The sequence below is a fragment of the Streptopelia decaocto genome, assembly GCF_964273445.1.
Source record: "Streptopelia decaocto genome assembly, chromosome: 3".
Taxonomy (NCBI): Eukaryota; Metazoa; Chordata; class Aves; order Columbiformes; family Columbidae; genus Streptopelia; species Streptopelia decaocto.
Window position 1 is genome coordinate 100,210,062 of NC_138656.1, and position 24,168 is coordinate 100,234,229.

General features: G+C 36.5%; 2 protein-coding genes across 5 annotated transcripts in view; one reads left to right on the forward strand and one right to left on the reverse strand.

Moving 5' to 3' along the window:
• ACP1 (acid phosphatase 1) lies at positions 1 to 22,229 on the forward strand. Of its 2 annotated transcripts, none has more exons than XM_082047405.1 (6): positions 1 to 147; positions 9,200 to 9,273; positions 9,554 to 9,667; positions 14,101 to 14,162; positions 16,577 to 16,682; positions 17,679 to 22,229. In XM_082047405.1, the coding sequence occupies exons 1-6, from the start codon at positions 105 to 107 to the stop codon at positions 17,754 to 17,756; spliced, it is 477 nt and encodes a 158-aa protein (XP_081903531.1). In that variant the 5' UTR covers positions 1 to 104; the 3' UTR covers positions 17,757 to 22,229. The 2 variants fall into 2 exon arrangements, with proteins under 2 accessions (XP_081903531.1, XP_081903530.1); XM_082047404.1 differs by lacking the exon at positions 9,554 to 9,667 and adding an exon at positions 9,385 to 9,498 and having other exon boundaries at positions 6 to 147.
• Positions 20,373 to 24,168, reverse strand: part of ALKAL2 (ALK and LTK ligand 2) — a 14,351-nt gene continuing 10,555 nt past the window's right edge. For all 3 annotated transcript variants that reach the window (XM_082047408.1, XM_082047406.1, XM_082047407.1), the window contains exon 6: positions 20,373 to 22,111. The gene's annotated coding sequence lies outside the window, so the exon portion shown is untranslated. The remainder of the gene's footprint in view (positions 22,112 to 24,168) is intronic.

The window sequence follows — 24,168 nt, forward strand, 5'->3', positions numbered from 1 at the left end:
CAAAAAATGTAGCCGGCTGCAACGGCCAGTGCCGTAAAGCGAGGCTCAAGTTGCGCGACAGCCGGGAAGGTCCCTTCCTTGAGGTGGCTTGGCTCCGGGCGAAGATGGCGGCGGGGGAGGTGAAGTCGGTGCTGTTCGTGTGCCTGGGTGAGCGGGGCGAGGGGAGGGGCGGCTCTTTCTCCGTCCTCCTCCCGCCGCTCTTCGGTCGGGGCGCCGGGCGGGGGTGTAGGAAGCGCGGTGAGGCGGGGGGAGCTGTCCCTCCCCGCGGGGTTGCGGTAGGCCTGTTCCGTTCCGTTTCGTCCCGTCCCGCCCGCGGTGGCTCTGCGGGTGTCGGCCTGCCCGGGGAGAGAGCAGTAGAAAATAACACGTGAAATCCAGTATTGATAAACGTGAAGGTGGGGCAGAGCGGCTCCTCGATACGCAGAAACAAGCGTGAGCTCTGAATTAACCGCTGCCGCTCAAGAGCAGCGCTGGGCGGTGGTTGTGAATGGTTTTCTGAGACGGGCTGCTCAGAGCTTGGCCCCTGGAACAGCGGGGAGGGAACGGAGAGCCCTCCAGCCGGTGTCCTGGCGATGCACGGCGGCAGCGGTACCTCCTGGGTGGGTTTGCAGGTCTGAAAGAGGGAGAGAAAATTGTGCCAGGAGTGACTGGAGTTAATGGAACGGTCTTTGTAAGAAGAATGAAAAGGTATTAGGACTTCAGGTAATGAAAAGAACTTGGTAGAGGGTGGAGATGATTTTGATCTATGAGATTATGGCTATTATGAAAAAGGGTGAAAAGAATATGAGTTTTTTGAAGGGGTACCTAAATGGAAAAATAGGAAACTATTTAAAAAAAGAAATCTTTATGTGTTTAAGTTGTGAATTTCAGGTCACAAAAAATCACGGAAAACAGAAGTGTAAATGGGCTTGGGTGTAAATGGTGTAAAAGGGCTTGGATGGTTTCCTGAAATTTAAGACAATTGATTACTGATAAGCAAGATGATCTTCTGTATCTTCACAACCAACAAGTTGCTAACCTGACTACATGGATTAGAGGGCCATGCCCCATTTGTACAGGCTTTCCCTAAACATCTGCTTCTGCTCCCTTTTGGGGATAACAAGCTAGATGGCCATTTGCTCAGAGCTAGGAGAGATTTTAGCATTATCTGCTTTGTAGCCCTTGTAATCTCACCTATGTGCTGAGACTTGATCTCTGTGAATCCCTGGCATCTTGCCAGTTCTGTTACAAAACCATTGGCTTTTTTGTTTGGTTGTTTTTTTTAAAAAAATTAATTTGGTTGGTTTTGTTTGTTTTCTTCTATCTGCTTTTCTGTTGTAATAGGAGAAATGAAGATTAATTGAATAGCAAAACAAGAGTTTAGTGTGTGAAATACGTTCTGATGTTTACCTTAGAGTAGAATCAGTCCCTAGTAATAATTTAGGGAAAACATTCTTTAGTAAGGGATTAACAACTGCTGTATGTTTGGGAGCCAGTGGTCTAAACAAACATTTTTGTATAAAAACATCTAATTACTGTGCATCTTTCTTTCCAAACACTATGTTCTAAATGCAGTAGTAATCTTCATGAAATTATTCATATATATACATGGGTCTGTAAGCCCACAATGGTGATTTGCACTGTTAAAAGTTCCTAATCCAGTTGAGTCTCAGAGGAACTGTTATTAAATAATTTAGGTGTGAGGTGAAATTATTAATATTAAGCTTGAGGAAAGGCTGAACAAGTCAGGTCTGGCATTAATGAGATGGATTTTTTAAGAACAGATGTTGTAAATACCTTTTAAATTTCCCCTTCTGTGTTACTGGGTGATTAAAAAATAACCGTAATGCTATGTGGTGTGTGACTTAAAACCTAATTGACATGACAAGCACTTATTTTTTCCAGTCAAATACGTACTCAATTAGGTTTTGTAGGAAACTTCTTTCTTCTTCCTGCTTTAAGTTTGCTTAATGCATTTTGTCAGTCTTGAAGACTGATCCTGATGCCATAATAGATTTTTTCCTCTTAAATGTTATTAGAAAGAACACCCTTGGTTATTTCTGAAAAGAGCGCTAAACAGATTTCTAGAACTAAATTTATGTGTAATATTCTGTGCTAATTAATAAAGCACATTAATTCTGAAGTTTGCCATATTCAGTTTGAGCTGATCCCTGAAAGTACAAGCCTTCATGAAAAATTACATTTTCGTTCTACATTTTTCTGAAAGAAACCTATTACTGAAGTATCTATTGACTGAATTCTTTGTTTGTAATGAGATAAGCAGAAATAAATTACACAACAAAATATAATCTAGTTAATGTGCATAATTACATTAATGGTAAGGGTTCCTTATCACTGAGAAATTAATGAAGCACCTAGCAAATTATGTAATTACAGTATATGATAAGGGACCAGAAGATATTTTTTTTTCGTTTAAGGCAAAGTAGTAATTAAAACTGGAGGTGAACCAAAATGCAGTTTGCTCTTTTTACTCTTAAGTAGCTCATCTAACTAATGGTTGATCTCCAGAAATGAGCTTAATATGATGCTGTATTACATAAGTTAGCTTCTTTCTCTGTGATGACTTGTCCACTATAACATAACAAGCTGCGTGGGCATCTTATACCAGGCACTGGCTTATTGATCTCCTCCATGTATGGAAGAACAGTTGTGAGACAGGTACACAGTAAGCAAAGTGGCTTTGGCTGGGTCCTCAGAAAATGGTTGCTTGTTGTGAATGACTGAGTATGAGTATTGTTGTCAGAGAACTAGACTGCATAAAATAATTTCTAAAGTAACAATTTATTGAGTATGAGGAAATTAGGTTACAGTTACAGAGAGATTTGAGTTTCCTCGTTCAGTTGTCACAGTCCATAATATGTGTTTAGGTATAGACAAATACAAGGTTTCATGGATCAGAATGTCATTTATAGCTGCAGAATGGGAAAGCAATTGCCTGGATAAGATATTGAAGCTATGAAAAACAGCTGCTGTAATGAGTGTTCTTAGCAAGCTGTCACAAATAATTTATACCCCTTTTTGGATAAAGAATGTTAGATAAATGTAAAGAAAATACCTTTCTTCTGTGTAGATATGCATATATATATATATACACACACACGCACTAATATTCAGCTTCTGAGAGAAATCCCACTGTATGTTGATAATGGGAGGATAGATGGAAGTTAGCTGTTTTCATTTAGGTAGCTATACACTTAGGTGTTTCTGATAGAGTGTAAGTATTCCTTGAATTGACTGTGAATTGAAAGGCCAAGGAATCTGGACTAAAATCAGAGCCGTTCAAGCACCTTTCAAGGTGCCTTACAAAGCTAATTGAATGCTGAGTGTGACAAGATAGAGTTGAATGGAAAGAACTAGAAATCATGAAGTTCGGAGGGGAGTTTAATTAGGGAATGGAAGAGAGTGAATAGAAGGTTTTAAAAACTTTCCTATGAAGGGGACCTGATGGATGATGCAAATAGTACTGGGAAGCGGTATTGAAGGCACTCAGACCATTCATGGAAAAAGTAGAGTTAAAAGCAGGTTTTTAAACGTGAGAGGATGAAAGGTGTTAAAATTTGTTGGAAACAGCAGACAGAAAAAGAAAATGTGTTTGCATTTATGTAAGGTCTGAGGGAGTTAGAGAGCTGAATAAGGAACAATGAAGATAGAGGAATAGATCAACAGTATGTAGGGGTGAGCCTTGAACCTGAGCATGAAATGGATTCAAATTGTCTTTCCTGCCAGTAGAAGCAGCGCGTCCATTTTTGTATGGGAGTGAATCAAAGATTAATGTACAGACTGCAATAAGAGTTCAAAAGATTAAGCATTGGCTTGGGTAACCATCAGTGGTATCCTTTCCCCATAGAAAGTGAGTGAGAAAGCATGACACCATAAATGTGAACAACAAATGGTTCCAGTACTGATTCTGTGATTGAAACTTCGAGTCATGATACTTGGAGATGTTTGTAGGATTTATTTCAATGGGGAGACTCTTTCTGGGTACCTTGGGTACTAGTTTTCTATGACTGAAAATGTCACTGCAACGTAAGAGCTTGAAATTTAAAAATAAAGGGAGATGGTGCAGATTTAGAGAACTTTAATACTGTTAACTTCTGTCATGGTTTAACCTCAGCCGCCAACTAAGCACCATACAGAAGAGTAAAAGTGAGAAAACTCGTGAGCTGAGATAAAGACAGTTTAATAAGTAAAGCCAAAGCTGCACATGCAAGCAAAGCAAAACAAGGGATTCATCCACTACTTTCCATCAGCAGGCAGGTGTTCAGCCATCTTCAGGAAAGCCAGGCTCCATCACACGTAATGGTGAGTTGGGAAGACAAATGCCATCACTCTGAAAGTTCCCCTTCCTTCTTCTTCCCCCGAAATGTATACTGAGCATGAGGTCTTATGGTATGGAATATCCCTTTGGCCAGTTTGGGTCAGCTGTCCCAGTTGTGTCCCCTCCCAGCTTCTTGTGCACCTGCAGCCTTCTGGCTGAAAAGTCCTTGACTTGGTATAAACATTGCTTGGAAACCACCAAAACATCACTGTATTACCAACATTCTTCTCATTCTAAATCAAAAACACAGCACTATACCAGCTACTGGGAAGAAAATTAACTCTATCCCAGCCGAAACCAGGACATCTACTTAAAAAGAGCATGATCAGATCAGTCAAATACAACTAAGGAGAAAGTAACACAGAGGATGATAGGTAGCAAAGATAAGGTATAGATAACATTTAAGGAAAATATGGTTTGAGTCCAAGGAAGAAGGTAATCTCTCTAGGAACCTTTTTGTGAGATTTCCCCCTTCATTCCCCAATGATGGCTGTGAATCTGTATTTAGGAAATATTTTGCATCTGTGAGAACCTCAACAAAGCCTGGAAAAAACATGTGGGATGTAAAACTGGATATGAAATGTATAGCAATTATAGTGGGAAAGAGATGACTGGGAAATAAAGATTGAAGTTTGCACAAGTCAGTGAGATAAGGCTTTACATTAATGATGAGATGAACATAACCAGTTGCAAGGAATAGCAGGGCTAAACAGAGTTGTTTAGGATCAAAATAATATTGCAGAGTACGTGGAGAAAAGAGCTTCTGTTAAATCCATTCAGGGATTCTGTCCACAGTCCCCAGTAATAGATTTAAATGGTGATTGCAGTTCTGCAATAGTATTAATACCTCCAGTAAGATGTGGAATATGTCATCATGAAAAACATTAATTTTTAGATCACAGACTAGGTTACATGTTTGTTTCAAAAATAATGTAACTGCAGTTTCTAGGTATTGCTAGAAGTAGTAGTCATATATTTAATCACTTGGTAATCACGGTGCCATTCATGATGATATGATATCATCAAAGATGATATTTATGGCATTTATTTTGAGTAGTGATCAGTTTATAGAAGAGTGAAAACTTGGAACAGGTTATTCAATCCAGGTAAAGCAGAAGGTTAAATAAATAGAAAAAGCCACAAAGGATTGATTTCAAATGTACCATTTTGAAATTCTGGGAACTAGTTAATGAATTAGTATTAATAATTGTTTATTACTGAAATGTTGAGTGTAGTAGTGAAACTTACTGTTCATGCACAGTTACATGGGATCATTCCTACAGAGGAAAACATTGCACAGGAGTAAGTGGATGGCCTCAACAGCTGGTGTAATGGAAGCAGAATTTAGTAATTAAAAAAGAATACTTAATGGTCACCTTTTGAAGCAATAGAGAAAGAATGGACAAATTAGAAGTAGGGGATTATTAATTGCAAATTTGATACTCATGAAGGAGTCAAATGTGATTGTAGAAGTTATCTCAGGTTATTTTCAAAAGAGCTAAATAAATATTTCAGACTCTTTTATTTTATAAAGCAGATTGGTAAAAACCTTTCCGCAGAGTAGTCTGTAGTTTTGTCAGTATTCAAGAAAAATAAATTCAAATTAGAACCAGTGCAGACTTGGCTTAACTGGAGCGATTAGTTAAGGGTCACTTAATTTCATGAGGAGGCTGAGAGCTTGGTTTGTTTAGTTTAGCACAGCTGTGCTTGACAAGGGTTCTGTATCAGTTGAAGGAAATAAAGGTTTTTAAGACACAGGGTAATGTTAACCAAGATCAGATGAGCATAGACTTCCAAGAAAAAAAATATTAAGTGGGAATTTGAAAGTGTCTGGCTACCACAGAAAAGGAGTATCAGGAATAGGCTTTTTAAAAGAGAACTTGATGAGTTTTTAGGAGAAGTGATACTGTATATGCTTGAAATATCAAAGGTTTGGGCTCATAGATTATGAAAGTTCTTTTCTGTCTTATGCTATATGTCACCATGTTTCTTCTGTTTCCTATTAAAATTATATTGTTTAATGCTTAAACTCAATCAAATAAGTGAGTTTTAATTTTTCAATTTATTACCATCTTACGTAACTTTTATTAATAAATACTAACCTGTTTTCTCATTTTATAAATAAACCCAACTTTTTTTTGTTTTATTTTTCTACCAAGACTCATTTAGTTTCTCTGCTTGGAATAAACTAGTTCAAACAAATAAAAGAGTGTGCTTTCTCTTGGAAGAAGATCTACTGCCATCAAAATTCACTTAATGTTTCAACAAGATCAGTTTCTCAATGTTCAGCAAGTTCCTTTTGACCATTTAGTAATTTGAGGTTCTTTAAAACTTCAACAACAGGTTTGTATTCCTTCAGTGGTTCATTTCCCACTTCATTTTTTTAATAGTTGGCATGATTGGCAGCAAGTTATTAAATGCCCAGATCATAGCAGCCTCTTTCTCTTAAGCAATGGCTTATCTACCTTGATATTTTGTTTGAAAATATAGGCATAAAAATGAGGCTGAGTGCCTGATCTGAAAATGCCTTTTTACTCTCAGAAATTTAGCTTTGTTCGTGGACATTTAATTTTTGTAATATTGGAGATTTGGAAAGAATTTAATCAGTAGCAGAAGAGTGATTTATTTACAGGTATAGAAATGAGTGTTGCCATTTGTGATATTTTATACTTACCTGCTCAAAAGTCAGAGACGGGCAAAGTCATACATTCTATTTGATCAGAAGTGAAGATTTGTTTGTATGATTTATTGTGCATCTGTGTGACATACCAAATGTTATGAATATCCATCTAGTTATTCAGGATTTCTGAAGGATGGAAAGGTAGGAAGAGTTCAAGTAATAGCTGAATAGACTTTTTATTGTTGAGACATTTCATTATTTTTCAAATAATACGTATTTTTGCGTGCATGTTTGAGAGGTCTACTTTGGTAGTTAACTGAGTTACAGCTTCAGCAGTGGAGCAAAAGTGCTGTAGATCCATTATTTCTAGTTTAAATGAGGCACTATTTCATTGTTGAGGTAGATTCTTCTTGACAATAAGGTCAGACCAGTGATTGGTGCAATTGGAGGTCACTGGAGGAGAAGACTGATGATGTATTTACTAAATTATGTATCTTAACTGTTTGTTGGCTGATTAACATCACTTCAGCTTTGCCATCAGGTGCATTTTGTTCCTCCACGGTTTGATCCAAAAAGAATTTGAAAAATTTATTTTCCTAGCTGTTTTTAGAGCTTCTGTAATTGATATCTTTTTGTGGGGTTTTAGAATTGGTATCTGAAAGCTGCTCTTGATGAGGTTTCAGTTTGACCTGCAGTGATTTCACTTCAGTGGTCAAGAGCATTTCTACTACAGGTTGTTCAGCCATTTCATGACGTTGGTTCCATAGCGGTGGTGACTGTATTTTGGAGTTGTCTAAAAGTTTTTCTTATCAAGTAGGTAGTAATGTAAACACTAAAGGCAAATATTTGTGATTCTCCAGTAAAGGATTAGTTGAAATTTGCCAGTATGTAGGAAGATTTGAAGATAAAAATTATTTTCTGCATTTAAATTCCGTGTTTTGCCCGGTGTTCTGTGATCATGGATTCTTTGTGGAGGAGAAGAAAAGATCAATATGCTTACAGAATACCTCTCCTATTTGTTTTTTACAAGCTATATATTTTCTTTACAACAGACTGATGGATATTATAGAGTTATAGAATGGATTGGGTTGGAAGGGATCAGCGAGTCCAACCCTCCTGCCATGGGCAGGGACATTTTCCACTAAATCAGGTTGCTCAAAGCCCTGTCATTTCCAATGATGGGGCGTCTACCACCTGTTTGGGCAGCCTGTTGCTATTCTTATATGCAATATAAATCTACGCTCTTTCAGTTTAAAACTGTTGCTCGTTGTCCTGTCACTACAGCCCCTTTTATATATTGAAAGGCTACAATAAGTTCTCTTCAGTCCTTCTCCAGGCTGAACACACCCAGTTCTTTCTTAGGTGTTCCATCCCTCTGGTCATTTTTGTGTTCCTCCTCTGGACATGTGCCAACAAGTACATGTCTTTCCTGTACTATGTTCAGTTTTGGGACCTTAATTACAAAAAAGACATTGAAGTGCTGAAGTGAGTTCAGAGAAGAGCAACGAAGCTGGTGAGGGGTCTGGATCACAAGTATTATGAGGAGCAGCTGAGGGAACTGGGGCTGTTTAGCCTGGAGAAAAGGAGGCTGAGGGGAGACCTTATTGCTGTCTACAACTACCTGAAAGGAGGTTGTAGCATAGAGGGTGTTGGTCTCTTCTCCCAAGTAACAAGCAATAGGATGGGAGGAAATGGCCTCAGGTTGCGCCAGGGGAGGTTTAGATTGGATATCCAGAAAAATTTCATCACAGAAAGGGTTGTCTCAGGCATTGGAACAGGCTGCCCAGGGAAGTGGTTAAATCAACATCCCTGGAGGGGTTTAAAAGACATGTAGATGAGGTTCTTAGGGACATGGTTTAGTGACGGTGTTAGGTGAATGGCTGGACTCTGATCTCGAGGGTCTTTTCCAACCAAAATGATTCTGTGATTCTGTTCTGTGGTTCTGGGCTGCAAGCGCACGTTGCTGCCTTATGTCCCATTTTCCACCCAGCGGGATTGCTAAATCCTTCTCCACAAGGCTGCTCTCAATCCCTTCATCCCTCTGGTCTGTATTGATACTGGACGTTGCCCTCACTCCAGTGTAGGACCCTGGGTTTCCACCCTTGCAGAATCTCTTGGGTTATAATAACAGAAGCAATCCACATTCTACCTAAGTAAACATAAATCTTTCATCTGATCTGTACTGACAAATCCACACAATTACCGATTTTGTGTTTGTTTTTAATCATCTGAAATTTCACTCTAATCTCTTGTTTCTATAGGAAACATTTGTCGCTCTCCAATAGCTGAAGCAGTTTTTAGAAAACTTGTAACTGATGAAAAAGTTGAAAATAAGGTAAGCTATTAATTTCTGTTCCTGCCTAAAATATAACTGTGTCGTAGCCAGTTAGTAGAAATACAAGCAGTGAGAAAGAAAACATAAAAATATGAATTTGTTTTTCTGTAGTGGAGGATAGACAGTGCAGCAACATCTGCCTATGAAATAGGAAGCCCTCCTGACTATCGAGGACAGTCTTGCATGAAGAAGCATGGCATTACCATGAATCATATTGCCAGGCAGGTACCGTACTTTAATTTTCTTTAAATATATGTATGTATTTGTTTTGTTGTTACAGTGGATGACAGACAGTGCTGCTGTTTCAGACTGGAACGTGGGGCGCTCCCCAGATGCAAGGGCTTTAAGCTGTCTAAGAAATCATGGCATTGAGACAGCACATAGAGCACGGCAGGTAGAAGAGAGTATATTTTCTTTCTTATTCATACCCATGCCTTGTTTAGCCCTAACTGTTAAAATCACAGAAGTCATTTGACCAATGCATGGTTAAGTATCAAGTAATAAATATGATGTGCAGTTTTCAAAGAACTACAAAGTGGACTAACTGTTCTAGTTGAAGTTAGTGGGGTTCTTGTTATTAAGCTTTATTGGAAGTGTAATTAGGAAGCATTGAAGCAGTTTTTTGCATTATAGAAAAATCCTGCCTTCAAATGTTTAGTATTTTGGGCATTTTTCTGAAACACTTTAAATGGTTTTTAACAATGGACTTGGTCTAGTAGTCTGTGATACCTGTTTCAACAAGGAATTGTATTTTTATTTAAAAGGTCCAAAAAGAAGTAGAATATCTGTTCATCCATCCCCAAAAGCTTCTGCTCTTGCATGAAGATCTTTTAAAAAAAATCAGAGTGCTGACCTGGAATGAAGGCACTCAAACTCAAGATTAGTAGCATAATTGGTGGTAATCTCAAAGGAAAATGTACCCTTGAAGCATTCTGAAGTCAAAGACTGATTTGTCACTTAGTGAAATTGTCTTGAGTTTCTGCAAAACTCATCTCAGTTTTCCTTAACAAAAGAGTGTGTATTTCCATGCTGCATTCCAGAGAGATGAGAAATAAATGTGTCTGCATCTTTAAATCATTCAGACACTGAAAAGTGTCTGAATAACTTACTTCAGTAGCTTACTTCAGTTAACTATTCTCTGGATATAAAAAATTCCTTTAGGGCTTCACCTTTACTTAGCTTCAGTTTATGCCACTACTTCTTGTGCTAACAAAAAGATCAAGTAGTCTTGTTATTATTGTCCATTTCTGTTCCCTTCAGAATTTTACTAGACCTTACTGAGGTCATATTTACTTTCTTCACTTTCAAAGACTACATGTTTAGTTTTTTTACTTTTAAAAATAAATTCCCTCAATTAGTCAGTTGCCCTTTGCTGACCTTTCCTGATGCTAATCTCTGTTATATAAGACAAACAGGATTGAGCACAACATCGTTTCAGATTTTCAATGTTTTACTATTAGAATAATCACTGGAAAAAGTCTGTTATGATCTTTTCCTTTCCCAAGTTCTGGATTTACTATTTGTCAGTGCTTACAGCATTATTATCATTATACAAGCTAAATGGTACTGAAACTAATCAGTCGGTGTTTCAGTCACAGTAGTGTAACATGTTTGTATTCTTAAAAGATAAGCCTTGGAAACTTGAGAACTGTTCTTGGGTATTACTACAGTGGTTTATGAGCAGTTAAACTAAAGCAAAACATCCAAAACCAGTTGATCCTCTGCCTTGAAACAAATCTATATATTCTCTTTTGGCAGAAAGGGAATGAAAACACTCTAATGAAGGCATTTGCTTAGATATTTGGGCAAATTGAGAGATTTTTAAAGCAGAAGAGCCTAAAATGTTATGTACACAGGGAGAGAAAGTTAACAAGAATGAGACAATAAAATGAAAGACTAACAGGAGGAAAATTTGTCTAAAAGATCCCAGTACAAGCAGTTTCTTTTATAAAGAAAACTTCCAAATCCTTTAACTACAGGTTCATTTTGCACTGATGTAAGCTACGTAATGCCAATATTTTTTTTTTTCCAACTTCTATCAAATGGTTTCTGCTGATTCTCTAAACTGTGTGGACCTGATTTGGTCTCGTAGTGCTTCTGGAAGGAGAGGGACTCAGCCATGCGGAATAGGACTTTTCAGAGCGGTCAGCTTAGTACAAGTGGGAGTATATTTATTTCACTATTATAGACAAACTCAAGGATGGAATTTTGTGTGTGACTTGTTTGAAAACAGATAAAGAAAGATTGAATGCAGAAGCTGTAGAAATAGAGAGAAGGGATTTGTCTTCTGTTGCCTTTGAAACAGTGTCATAAGATGACTACCTCATGCAATTAGCCTTTTCTCTTCTGTGGAAAGCTGTTACCCACCCAGTGAAAGGCACTTTGTTTCATGTAATTTTGTGCATAATTATGATAATCAGGGATTGTATCTTTTTTTAGTCAAAACTGACATAAATGCTACAAGAATGATTTATGTAAGAGGGAATGTTAAACTGGTTACATCCTGCCATCATATACAGTGATTGTTCAAGCAAATTTGAAGTGAAAATTGAAGTGTAAAAATAAATGTGTACATTTATATATAAAATAGTTTATTCGATGGCAAGTTGCTGTATGTTTATGTACCCATTGAAATTCTCTATGCTCTTACTCTTCATGCACAAAACAGATAGGTATTAATGAGTTTCACTTTTATTCATGCTGAGTCCAAAACTGGTTTCTTTATGACTCATACCGTGCATTTGCCTTAAATGTGAAAGGGAGATTAGAGGGAAGTTGTAATAAACAGTGTTTCACAACTGGACAAATTTGAGAACTACTGCATCTCTTTGGGTTTTAGACAGAGAAAAGGAGATTTCCCTTATGTAAACAAAGAGAAATGTTTAACAAATAAACTGGAATGATTATATGTTTCTCCACTGATGGTCTTTAAAATGGTTATATGCATTTTTTTAATATAAAGTTACTGTTGTCTGTGTAGTTCCATCCAAAGTTGACTACTTGAACTTTCCATTGCTCTTCTCAAAATGTATGTAAATGTGAATGTCCTCCATTTGTTACCACAAAATACTAGTTTTTGTAGTTTTAATTAATATCTTCAGTTCACTGAAGTCTGCTCAGTTAAGCTTTTTGTGTCTGATATTACTGTAGGGCTTAAGAGTATAAGCCAACCAGTAATCTTGTTTTTAAGGCTGCATTTGTGTCTGTGTTAATTCTGGTTCATGGGATAACTGTCAAGTTGTCAAGTATATAGAGAGTGTGGGAAGTGTGGCAGGTGTGTTTTTCCTTTTCACTGTTTTTTATTTTATTCTTATATATGTCTGTACTGCAAAGAAGTCTATGCCCATGGATTTTCACAGGGGCCAGTGTTCAGCTGTGTAGAGGAACCAGAAGCAGCTTGTAGAGGTACTGCTTAGAGTTGCCAGGAAAACAGAGCTGTTTCCACTACAAAAATATTTTTGTAGGTCAAAGGCACTGCTTGAATACAGCAAATATTTTTACAGTGAAAATAAACAAGTCTGAATTAGTTGTCACCATTAACCCTTTCTTTTTGAATGTTCTCCCCTCCCACCTCAGCCCTCCAGTTCTTGTGTGGAATGTTTCATTTATGGCTTTAGTCTGGTGATGGTTTCTATAGGTCTTTTCTTACTCCCTGTTATAGGAGCTTAATCACCATCTATTTGCTGTTTACACACAAAAAATAAATGGATGTTTTGCCATCTAAACCTTTTTCTGAATATATAAATATTTTTTATAAATTAAAACTCTGACTTCTAGGATAATACATTTTGCCTTTTTATTTGTTTACTTGCTCACTCACTTCTCTAGCCTATCCTTCCCAGAGATGCCTGCCAGAAAAACCTGTATTGAACAAACTTTCCAGCTTTCTTGGTTATGATACTACACATAGGACTATGTGTGAAATGCAGTCTTAATGTCAACTCACTAAACATTTTGATTTATTCATCCTCATTATGGATACTTGGTTGAGATATCTTATACTAGCATACTGTGCATTGTGGGCTAGTCCTGCGAAGATTTTACCCTAAGCTAAGGCTTAAATGTAAACTAACGTACAATTACACTGGTAAACATCTACAGCCATCCTTATTCCAGTACAGATAACTTTAGTAGTTATGTTTTCTCTGCAATTTTTGCCTACCTGACTCTGAACTCAGATCCCTGAATGTAGTTAATATTCGTGTTCAGGAGTCAGTAAGCTACAGGAAAGAAAAAGAAGATGTACAATACATGCCAGTTTTTTTTCACATCGTATAATACATTTTGTGAACTTATATGGCTTAAAATACTGTGAGTGCATTTGTTTTTCAGAGTTTGTAACTCTTACCATCATACTTCAGCTTTGAATTTCGCTTAGTATCTTTTTCTGTGTAGTGACAAATTTCTAGATTGGAAGTATTGCAGCGGATTCCAGGTTACCTACGTTTATTCTTTTTCCTATCAGGAAAGTGATTTGTCTACATTTTTATTGCATGGTTTCTACAACTGGAAACATGCTTGAGTTATTGGAAAGTGTTAGAAATGTCATTTCTAATGATGTTTCTAAGTTGCTGCATGAGATATTAAAAAAATATTGGTAAAATAACTAATTTTTTGTGGAAAACTTGCAGAAATGGATAAATAATCATAACAGAGTGTATTTTAAATGCCTTAAATGATTGTAAAAGTTGATGAAGGTACACAGTGTTATTCTTCCCACCTGTTTCTCCTTTAATAAATCAGAACTACAAAATTTGAAAATACTTTTTTCTCTGATTTTTATAAATCAAATAGTTTGTAGCCTAAAGCACATATTTTTAATTTTAGGTTACTAAAGATGATTTCCAGACCTTTGATTACATACTTTGTATGGATGAGAGCAATCTAAGGTAATGTATTGAAGAAATGGAACAAATTCATATGGATTACTTGTAGTGATATCTCATAATCCACTTTGAAGACAGATGTCATGTTTTACTGCTTAGCTTGTCATGGGATTTTTTTTTTTTTGGTTGAGTGTGGGTTTTTTTTCATGTGTGGTATGAATGATATCCTAATAGATGGATTCTTCACTTCTAATATGTTTAATGAGCTAGAATTCAGTGGTTTATTTGTGTGATACATGCCACTCAAGGATTAAACATATGGAAATTCAGTATACTTTGTGCTATAGATGTGCACCTGATGCCTGTATAGTTAAGGAGGAGGAGGACATACTGTCTTTTGATCAAAGTGATTTGTTTTTCTAATTTCATGGGATCTACAAGGCACTGTGGAAACTTGAAAGAGGTTAACTATAGTGTGGGGTTTTGTCTTTTTTTTTTGTTCTTTAATAGAAATATAGTGAGCTCTGAAATAAGTAAGGTTGTTAGCTGGGGGATGTCTTGTTTGTTGGTGTTAGCCATGTTGTAATTAACTGCATTTTTGAGGCAATTTGTGCTTACAAAATATTTGGTAGCTGCCTAGTGTGAAAAGTTGGATATAATTAGCAAAATTTCTACTTAATTACATACATGTTGATAATTGGTGTTAAGGGGCTGAGCTTTAATAAACTGCAAGCATCAAAGTGCTTGTAAGGACCATTACTTGTAAAGTTTAGGAAAAAAAAAAAAAGGGAAAAGCACACACAAAGCAAAGAGGAACAAAACACCACAACCAACAACAAAACAAAAACCAAATAAAACCCTGTTAATAGCATGTAAAAACTTCAAGAAGCAACACCACTTAACTGAAAGGAGTATCATTTTGATGAATTTTCTAAATGTTTTGAATGGCCTCTCTTACACAGCCTGCATGAATGATGATTTTAGGACACCTGACTTGATTGCAGTGTGTCAGGCAAAGACGTGACTAGGCTTGTTTCTATTGTCACTTGAATTCTTAAATGAAAACTTCTGTATTAATAATTTATAAGATATGAGCTGTAGAGCAGAAGAAACATCACAACTATAAGAGGGATATTGCTACTGCTGCACCTAAGTTTGATGTTACACTTGCACTCAATTCAACCATTTTCCCTGAGAGCACCCATTTGTAGCACTAGGAGGGGAAGCTGATTCCAGGTGTTGATGTCATATCAAAAAAGGAAGATTTGGGACATCCCTTTCCCTTAGTACCAGAGCCATCTGACCCTTTCCTGTTCATTAAGTGGCATGCAAAAGCCTTGAAGGAAATAGTTAGACATTTTCTTAATAATAAGAGGCTGGAAAATTATTGAAAATCTATAAATTCAAGCAATAACTTCTTAGTTGATAGTTAAGTCCTGATTTTTCTTTAAGAAAAAGCAGTATTGTGGTCTCACTGCTATTTTGTCATTCTGAACTATCTGAAATTAATTCCTTAATCAAAATTGTTAGAATTTAATTTCTTAAAACTGATTATGCTTATGACTGTATTTCTGGGATTTTTTTTCCTTTTTTAATGCTGAGGAAGTAAAATGATGATTTGGTATGGAGAAGTATAATATTAAAAGAATTTAATATGTTCTGACTGTTCTCCATTGTGAAAGTCATAGTACTGAACTGCTTTTAATCTGAAGGTGATGAGAAGTACGTTTTAACTGCATTTAGGATAATGGGTGGCCATTTCTAAGTAGATGGGGAAAATACCATCTCAAAACCAGTATGTTTTGGCAGTGCAAGGTTAATGGTTGGACTCGATGATCTTAAAGTTATTTTCCAACCAAAATGATTCTATGATCCTACATTTATCAGCAGGAGGTAACATAGAAGAAAGAGGATGTGGCAACTGATGAGATGTCACAGCATGTCCAAGGGAAGACAGGTCTTGCTCACCAATTCACCATTTTCTCTTAATTGAATGTCAGAGGACTTCACATGAGTTAGAGGGAGTATTGAGAGAACTCGTAGCCTAGGAATTTAGAACACTAGTTTTGAACAGATGGAAGAAGCTTACTCATACTTGTGGAAAAATATCTAGATAATTTTCATTATTTTTATGCAATACAAGCTAAAGGTGGATATTGAAAGTGCTAATTATGGATTTGAGGAAGAAGTTTATGAACTTACAAAGTTCTGTTAAGCCTTAGGTCAAGTGCCTCACTGCGTGTTTATGCTCTGATGTAAGTTTATGTGTATGTCCTCCATAGTCAATTAAAAAAACCCAAACAACCCACACAACAAGAAAGAAACAAAAACAAGCAGCAGTGTAGAGAGTCCATAGAACTGAGTCCAGATGCATATTATTTTTCCGTGTTCTGTAGAAATAGTCATGAGCATCTGATGCTGATGCCAAAAAATTCAGAAGAAAAATTCATGGGAAAATTTTATTTTCTCTTTTACAGAGATCTGAAAAGGAAAAGCAACCAAGTTCAAAATTGCAAGGCCAAAATTGAATTACTTGGAACTTACGATCCACAGAAACAACTTATCATTGAAGATCCGTACTATGTATGTGTAAGAAATTCTTCGGGTGGCTTGATTAAAAATTGTTTATGTATTGTATATAATCTTTCCAGATCACACAGTTGACATGTGACATATAATATGATGTTATATAAAGCCATGTGTAAACATAATTTTTAAAAGGACTTACCAAAATGATACAAATTATTGGGATAGCAAAGGAAAACTTGTCTTTATGCTTAAAACAATTATTGAAATTTAAATAATGCAGTGCAGCTATATTTTCAATATTGGGTGAAACCCTGGTTGGTCAGCCTCCTTGCAAAGAGCATGTAATCAGGAAAGACAGAGATAAAGACATGGACAGACATGGTCAAAGAAATTGAATAATGTCAGCTAAGAACAACCAGTTAGATTAACCTGATCCAGTTGAAGATGTCCCTGCTCATTGCAGGGGGGTTGGACTAGATGGCCTTTAAAGGTGCCTTCCAACCCAGACTATTCTATGATTAAGATACTTCAGTGTAGGGAGGAAAAGCATGTCAAGATACAGTAGGGTCCTATAAAATCTTGGTATCATGGGAAAAGGTGTGTGAGGAGTTGCTGTTCATTGCCCAAGAAGTAGAGAATATCAAATAGCATTAGTAGGAAGTGAGTTCAAAAGAAAGTTGTTGGTTTTTTCCACATGGTGCTTCATTTAAACTGTGAAACTCAACATGACAGGTTTCTGTGAATGTAAAGCAAAACAGAAAAGGCTTTTAAGGGCTCAAAAAGGGAATGGAAGAAATATGTGAAGAGAAGTTCATCCAGGACTGTTAAAGTCACAGTGTTCAGCTGTGAAAGTTCCTGAGCTGCAGATACTTTTTGCATATTTCTCCCTAATTTTGACTATCTCCAAGTTCTTGTACTGTTCTTATTCTTCCCTAATATCAGTTATTTGCCATTGTTGACAACAAGAAACTAGTTTGCAAAAGTTTTTTTTTTTTTTTGTTTAAGACAGTATTGCTATTCTTACATTCTTTTTCCTGTGTTCTTTTCTAGGGGAATGAAAAGGACTTTGAAACTGTTTACGAGCAGTGTGTTAGATGCTGTAAAGCATTTTTGGAGAAGCCTCATTAATGCTTCATCATTTTATTTCTAAAATAAAATAATTAGCTTCTCCTGGAATATGTAAAGTTTACTTGATTGATGTATTTAAACTGTAATTACGCCTCTGTAGGTTCAAAAGTTTTTAAGTTTAATTTTATATTGTAGCTTTTCTGTCACCTAATTAAAAATATAGAAAGGTTTTAATTTGACTAGATGATCAACTATTTTGTCACACATCAAAGTAATAATAAAATATATCATTCAGAATAAATCTATCTGTAAACTCTTCCAGTGCTTTCTCACAAGCACTGCAGAAGTAATGTCTTGCTTCTTTATGTGCTATAGTAACTAAACTGAGGTCTTCTCATTGTGCCCTTAGTGAGTTAATTTAAATCAACTTTCAATGGGAGTCTGCAAGATAATAGTTCATGTGTGATAAGTTGGGCATGTCATCCTGGTGTCATCAGGCAGCCTTCGGGCAGAAACTGGTTGGCATTGAGCCTGCCCCCGGACAGACATTGCTATTAGCGCTATTTCAAAGCTTAAGCAAGCAAAACCTCTATGTGTGTCATCAGGAGCCTGTGAAAATGGGGTTTTATATCAGTTTAAATGTTCAATTATTGAAAGAAGAAATAATTTTTGTTCTAGTAGATTTTTATAGTAGTTAAGGTGAACTCAAGTTCAGAAATAGTGATTTACATAAATAGGACTTCTCTGGGTAGTCTTGGTCTTGTGGTCAATTCCCAGCACGCTGGTACAAGTACATGTAACATAGCATTTACTTTGAGGACAAAACAGGTCAGCTTAAAAGTCTAGATGTGAGATATACATTGTGTATTTCGTAGTAATATACTCAAATCCATGCAATGGATTGCCTGTCAAAAGTGTTCTCTGAGACTATAGTTCAACATGAAGACAGGCCATCTGTAATATAATATGAAGTTAATGGAAGGCCGGGAAGTAGAAGGTTCTGCTTTTGGACAAAAATTGGATGCTTTGTAAAAATCCATGCCTGTTTGTCTGAACATCACCTTTCATTTCTGCCTTAGAAATGTCATTGTACTGAGATAATAATGTCACTGATACCATGATAATTTTCATATTTTGAATAATACCACCATTGGTGTGGACTAGTATTACTATATTATCTGTAAAACTGGATCTGTACAACTTGTTTTCTTTTTTATTTAGCCTTGATTTTTGCCTCTGTTTGCCTTCCAGACTAGTTGAGTAGCCTCTGTATTTGTTACCCACTCTCCCTTCTGGGCGAGGGATGCATTCTGGTAGAGGACCCTGTTACTCCTGGGAAGGGAGGAATCCTGGTGTCATGGTGCATGTGCTGCAGCCTTGCACGATGGGGACTCTTGCTGTAGGACAGCTGTGTTTGTATTAATGAAGTTTCCATTTTGTGCTAAAATTTCAATCAGATATAAAACTTAAGAACCTGCTTTAAAAAAGGCAAGTGGTAGATGGAGCACTTAAAATAGAGGAATTAGGGTCTTAGCGCATTATCACAGTACCAATAGTTTTGACTGTAAAAGAACAAAGATGGAATTTGCAAGTTAATAGCAGTTTCACTTCAGGGACAAAGAGTAATATGTATAATACTTCAGGTCAGATCAAGCACTGACTCTGGCAAAAAAAACCGCATCCATTTCTTTTATGAATGCTTTAACAAACTAAATGAGGGGAAATGATGGGCAGTTAGGGACAAACCATCTTAAATGTGGTTTTATGGACTAACCTCAGAAGTGGAAGTATTTAGGTGTAATCTAATGTTATTCTCTGACAGATTGACCATTTAAAATATACCAGTGAAAGCAAAATAACTCAGGAGATTGAGAACGCTATTGTTTGAGCTTTCCCATTCATGGCTGAGTAGGAGTTGAACACATGATTTCCTACGTATTAAAGTCAAGATTTAAAAGTCTTAAATCCTTATCTTTGAGCTGCTGGAGTAACAGAAAGGAGATTAAAGGGGTATTGTTGTTTACCTTCACTAGGCTTAGGACTCTTCCTGTAAAGTGATACTAAGTCAAAACTATTTGTGTTAAAATCAGTTCAGATTTTAAAAGTTTCAGCCTTGAGGTATATTTTCAGCAAGTAATCTATTGGCTAAATAATTTACCAGCTCTCCTAGAAGGAAAAAGCTGATGAGTTGATTTCATCCTTAGTGAGCTTCTTGTGGAGGAGGGGAGGGAGAGCACCATGGTATTTTAAAGGCATTTGTAGAATACAAGGATATAGAACAGGAATTGCCTTCAGGAAGGACAGTTGCACAGTACCATTTTTTGGGTTCCAAGAGAAACAGGGAACATAGGATTAATATGCAAATTGTGCATCCTACAGATGACTGAGCTCTTACAGGTTTAACATACCACTCATGAAAAATATAAAGTTGAATGAAAAAATACAAAACGGGGTCCTCCTTCCTCCTCTCCCCCACCATGGCTTGTTTTAGTTTAGGTAGTAAACTTATATCCAAGATTAAATACTAAATAAATAAATAAATAAAAATCTGCTCTAGTATACGTGAATCTTCTGTCAAAGCATGCTGATTTCTGTTAAATCTAGTGAAAACTTCCATGGGATTAATTTATTTGTATTCATTTTTAAGTCATTAAATAAATTACTATTTTTCTCTTACAAGGAAATTTTCTAGAAAGTTGTATTCACCCAGATTTCAGGTGCCCTACTATAAAGATTTATACTAATTTAGACTCCCATGCGAAGTAATATGCTGTGACCTGACTTCAGTCAGTGGAACCACAGAGAAGCACAGAGTTCCAGCCATGTGTTTGCTGCACATGAGCAGCCAAGTGAATCCTGCAGCAGTAGATTCCATTAATTACCAGGTTTTTAGTGTGAATGTATTACTTCTGTTGAGAAATAAAACTTTAACATTTAGTGATCACTGAAAGCAATGACAAAATATGTATTTCTGCCTTTCTAAATACAGCCATGTTCTAGGATGGGGTTTTGTACTTCTGCCATTTTTTTTTCTTTTTTGCTTGTAAAGAACTAGATGCTGAAGGCTCTTAAGTATGAATTTCAAGAATCCCAGCTCCTAGCTTTCATATTTCTCAAGGCAAGTAGGAGCATGTTTGGTTTTGTTTTGACATTTTGTGTTTGAATTGAAGATACAGTGAAAGCCCAATGCCACTATTAAGAGAACAGTACCTGAGGTTCATCTACAGATCACACATAATAACTTTCTTTCTGTTTGAGCCATTTTATTATGAGCACTGGATTTTATTATGACCACTGATTTAAGGAAGAAAGGGAAATGTGTATCAAGGCTTCCTGAGTAAGTGCTCGCCAACTCAAAAGTTCTATGGTACTAAAATGATTTATTGGACACTTATCATATAATCTTGCTGTATCATTAACAGACTGAAGATTTTTTGAGGAAAAACAAACAAAAACCACCAAACATTTGTCATAAAGATTCTAATTTAAAATGCTACAGAGTCTTGGAGCGGCCTTGTGGTCTGGGCATTTTGCAAGACTGGAACACAGAGATCTGTCCATCCTCACGAATCCGCAGAGAATGTCCAAATTGCTGGACTTCTCTGAGGTGGGTGGACCTTTCTTTCTTACTCTACCAAACTTACTGGAAAGAGTTTTAAGTGTGGATATATGATAGTAGCTACCAGAAGATAGCTTGTTTATCAAATTCTGGATTCAGTGCACAGAAAGCAAACTGAGGACAACTTAATACCAAACACTTTATTACTTATGCTTGTTATTTACAGTATTTACATATTGCACGTTCGCTGGAATGTTTGATACATTTATCATATAAAGTAAATTAATGGCAGCTTGTGTTTGTGTACAAAATCCATGCTCCACTGTCCAAAAAAATGTGTATACTTGGAATTACGTTCCTGTTTGTCATGCATTTTGTACTCCTAGGGTACAATGTGACCCCGATGCAAGTCTGTTTTAACCAAACTTTTAAAAATTTGCATAAGCGTGAAGGATATCAAGTGACCACAACTACTGTGGAGCAGATCTTTAGTAGTTCTAGATATACAAACAAACATTCCTTAAAATTGTAGAATTAAGCAATAGAACAACAATTTTCTTGGTGAAATATTTGTGTTTACGTATTTTTGGCAGCATTACACATCAATTGTGTGTTTTTAAATATGGAGCATTAAGTACTACTGGCAGTTATGCTACTGTAAAGAATGTCAATCTGCAAACTGTTGACGACATACAAAATGCATGTTAAAAGAATTATGGGAAGTAGTCTGTCAATCTGCAAAAATAAATCTCTTGTTCACAATGGAATATGTTATAAAGGTAATAAGTTATATTTCCCTGTTGGTTTCCAAGGCACTTCTCTTGGTTCTTGGTGTTTCTTTTCATGGTGATAACATCTGGTGGATTAAAAGAAAGAAAAAAATTGTGTTTCATCATTTCATATTTGCATACGTGTGTTTAACAATGTATTTATCATATTGAAAAGAGTAAATAAAACTCGAGAAGTCAGTGGCATCTTTGAAGAAATCCAGTTGTACATTTCTGATATAGCTCAGTTTGGTTTGTATCAGCCTGAGTGCTAAATTAGTGTTTTGTTTGTTCATCAAGGCTGAAATTTTGGAAATTGTCCCTTTTTGTGGTGGTTCAATTTAGGTTGACAGATTTGGAAAATACAGGTATATTCAAAATGTGCTCAGAGGTATGTTCAGCCTATTCTAAAAGTGCAGCTGTGAAATCAAAATGTGAATAAACCTCAAGGACAGTATTAACAGATTGCAAATTTCTGTCTTAATGTCTTGGTGTCAGGAAGCTGTTGATACAATGTCCACTAATATAAATCTGCCAAAGTAAGGTTTGAAGGATCTAGGAAGGAGTTGGTATTTCATTGGGTCCGTTAGTGAAGAAACTTGGACTCATAAACAAGAAACAACTAGAAGTAACTTTCTGAAATCTGGTCGTTTCTATAGCCCCTGGGACCTGGGAACACAGAGGCAACACAAACTGAGTAGGAGTTGCAATGGTTCAACTTGCTGCCCATTCTATTAACGCTTCCCAGGATTGGTACTTGGAATGAAAACAAAGCCATTTCTGTGACACTGGTATCAAAATCGCTCATACAAAATTATAGGTTTCCACGTTGCTTATTTACAAATCTAGAAATCGGTCCTCTCTCCAGTGACTTCTGAGTTGGCTGCAACCACATTTTCTAGACAGTTGACCATTGAATGCTGCAAGTCTGCCTAGTTTCATGTGTTTCGAAGACAACCTGTTAATGCCCTTATTTTGAAGTAAAAAATGCACTATGTCTTACTAGTCAACAGGAGCTGCATGGGTGAAAGACGCTGCTCTCACAGGTGAACAGATTGAGCTGAAGCTTGTGTGTCTCATGGACACCAAAAGTCCATGTGGGAGATAAAAAACAGTGGGTTCTCTGATACTAGAGTTCTGCTAATGTCATTTTTCACAGGTAAAACTTACATATATTCAGACAAAAAAATATGAATCTGTCCCATGATCAGTGTAAATTAAATTATCTTGATATGTTGAGTTTCTACATTTTCTACTCTTAAGTATAATTCGTAATAGAATCATTTTAATGCAAAGTCAAAAGCGATACAAGGACTAATGGCTTTAAACTAAAAATGGGTAGATTTAGATTTTATAGAAGGAAAAAATTCTTCCCCATGAGGGTGATGAGGCACTGGAACAGGCTGCCAGAAAAGTTGTGCATACTCCGTTTTTGGAAGTGTTCAAGGCCAAGCTGGATGAGGCTTTGAGCAACCTGGTCTAGTGGAAGGTGTCCCTGCCCATGGCAGGAGGGTTGGAACTAGATGAGCTTTAATGTCCCTTCCAAGCCAAACCATTCTATGAAGATCAGTCAGACTTGACATAATCCACTGGAAATCAAGCTAATGGTGCCTAAAGAAATACTTGTTAGTAGTATTTAAACATTTAGCTTTGCAGTTTTTTAAAACCATTAGGAAATGTAATAATGTTACAGAAAAGCTTCATGTCACCTATGTTTTTTCTAGCTTTGCAGATAGGACAAATAGTTTGGTTTTTTTAATATCCTTCCTTAGAGGGGAAAGTGGTATACATTTTCCTTGTCTTGCCTTTTCATCTAGCTTATTTTCTGTATGTGTGCCTCTTCCATACCCTGTTTAGGCTGTGATGTTTAAAAACAAATTAACATGCTTTCGGTCTGATCAGTTTATGGTACAACTCACAATTTAATAAATAGTTTTTTCATTACTAATACTAATAGGAATATGCAGCTCACTAAGGGTGACAAACTGGAATTGGATAAGATGCCTGTTTGTCATCTGTAGCTGTTTTTGTATGGATATCTGATCAAAAGCTGTGGGTTTTAGATTCCCAGTGCTCAGCTAAATCGCAGTTTTTTAAATCGCTAGCGTTTTCAGAAACCCTTGTAAAGGCCCTAGGTTTTTAGCAC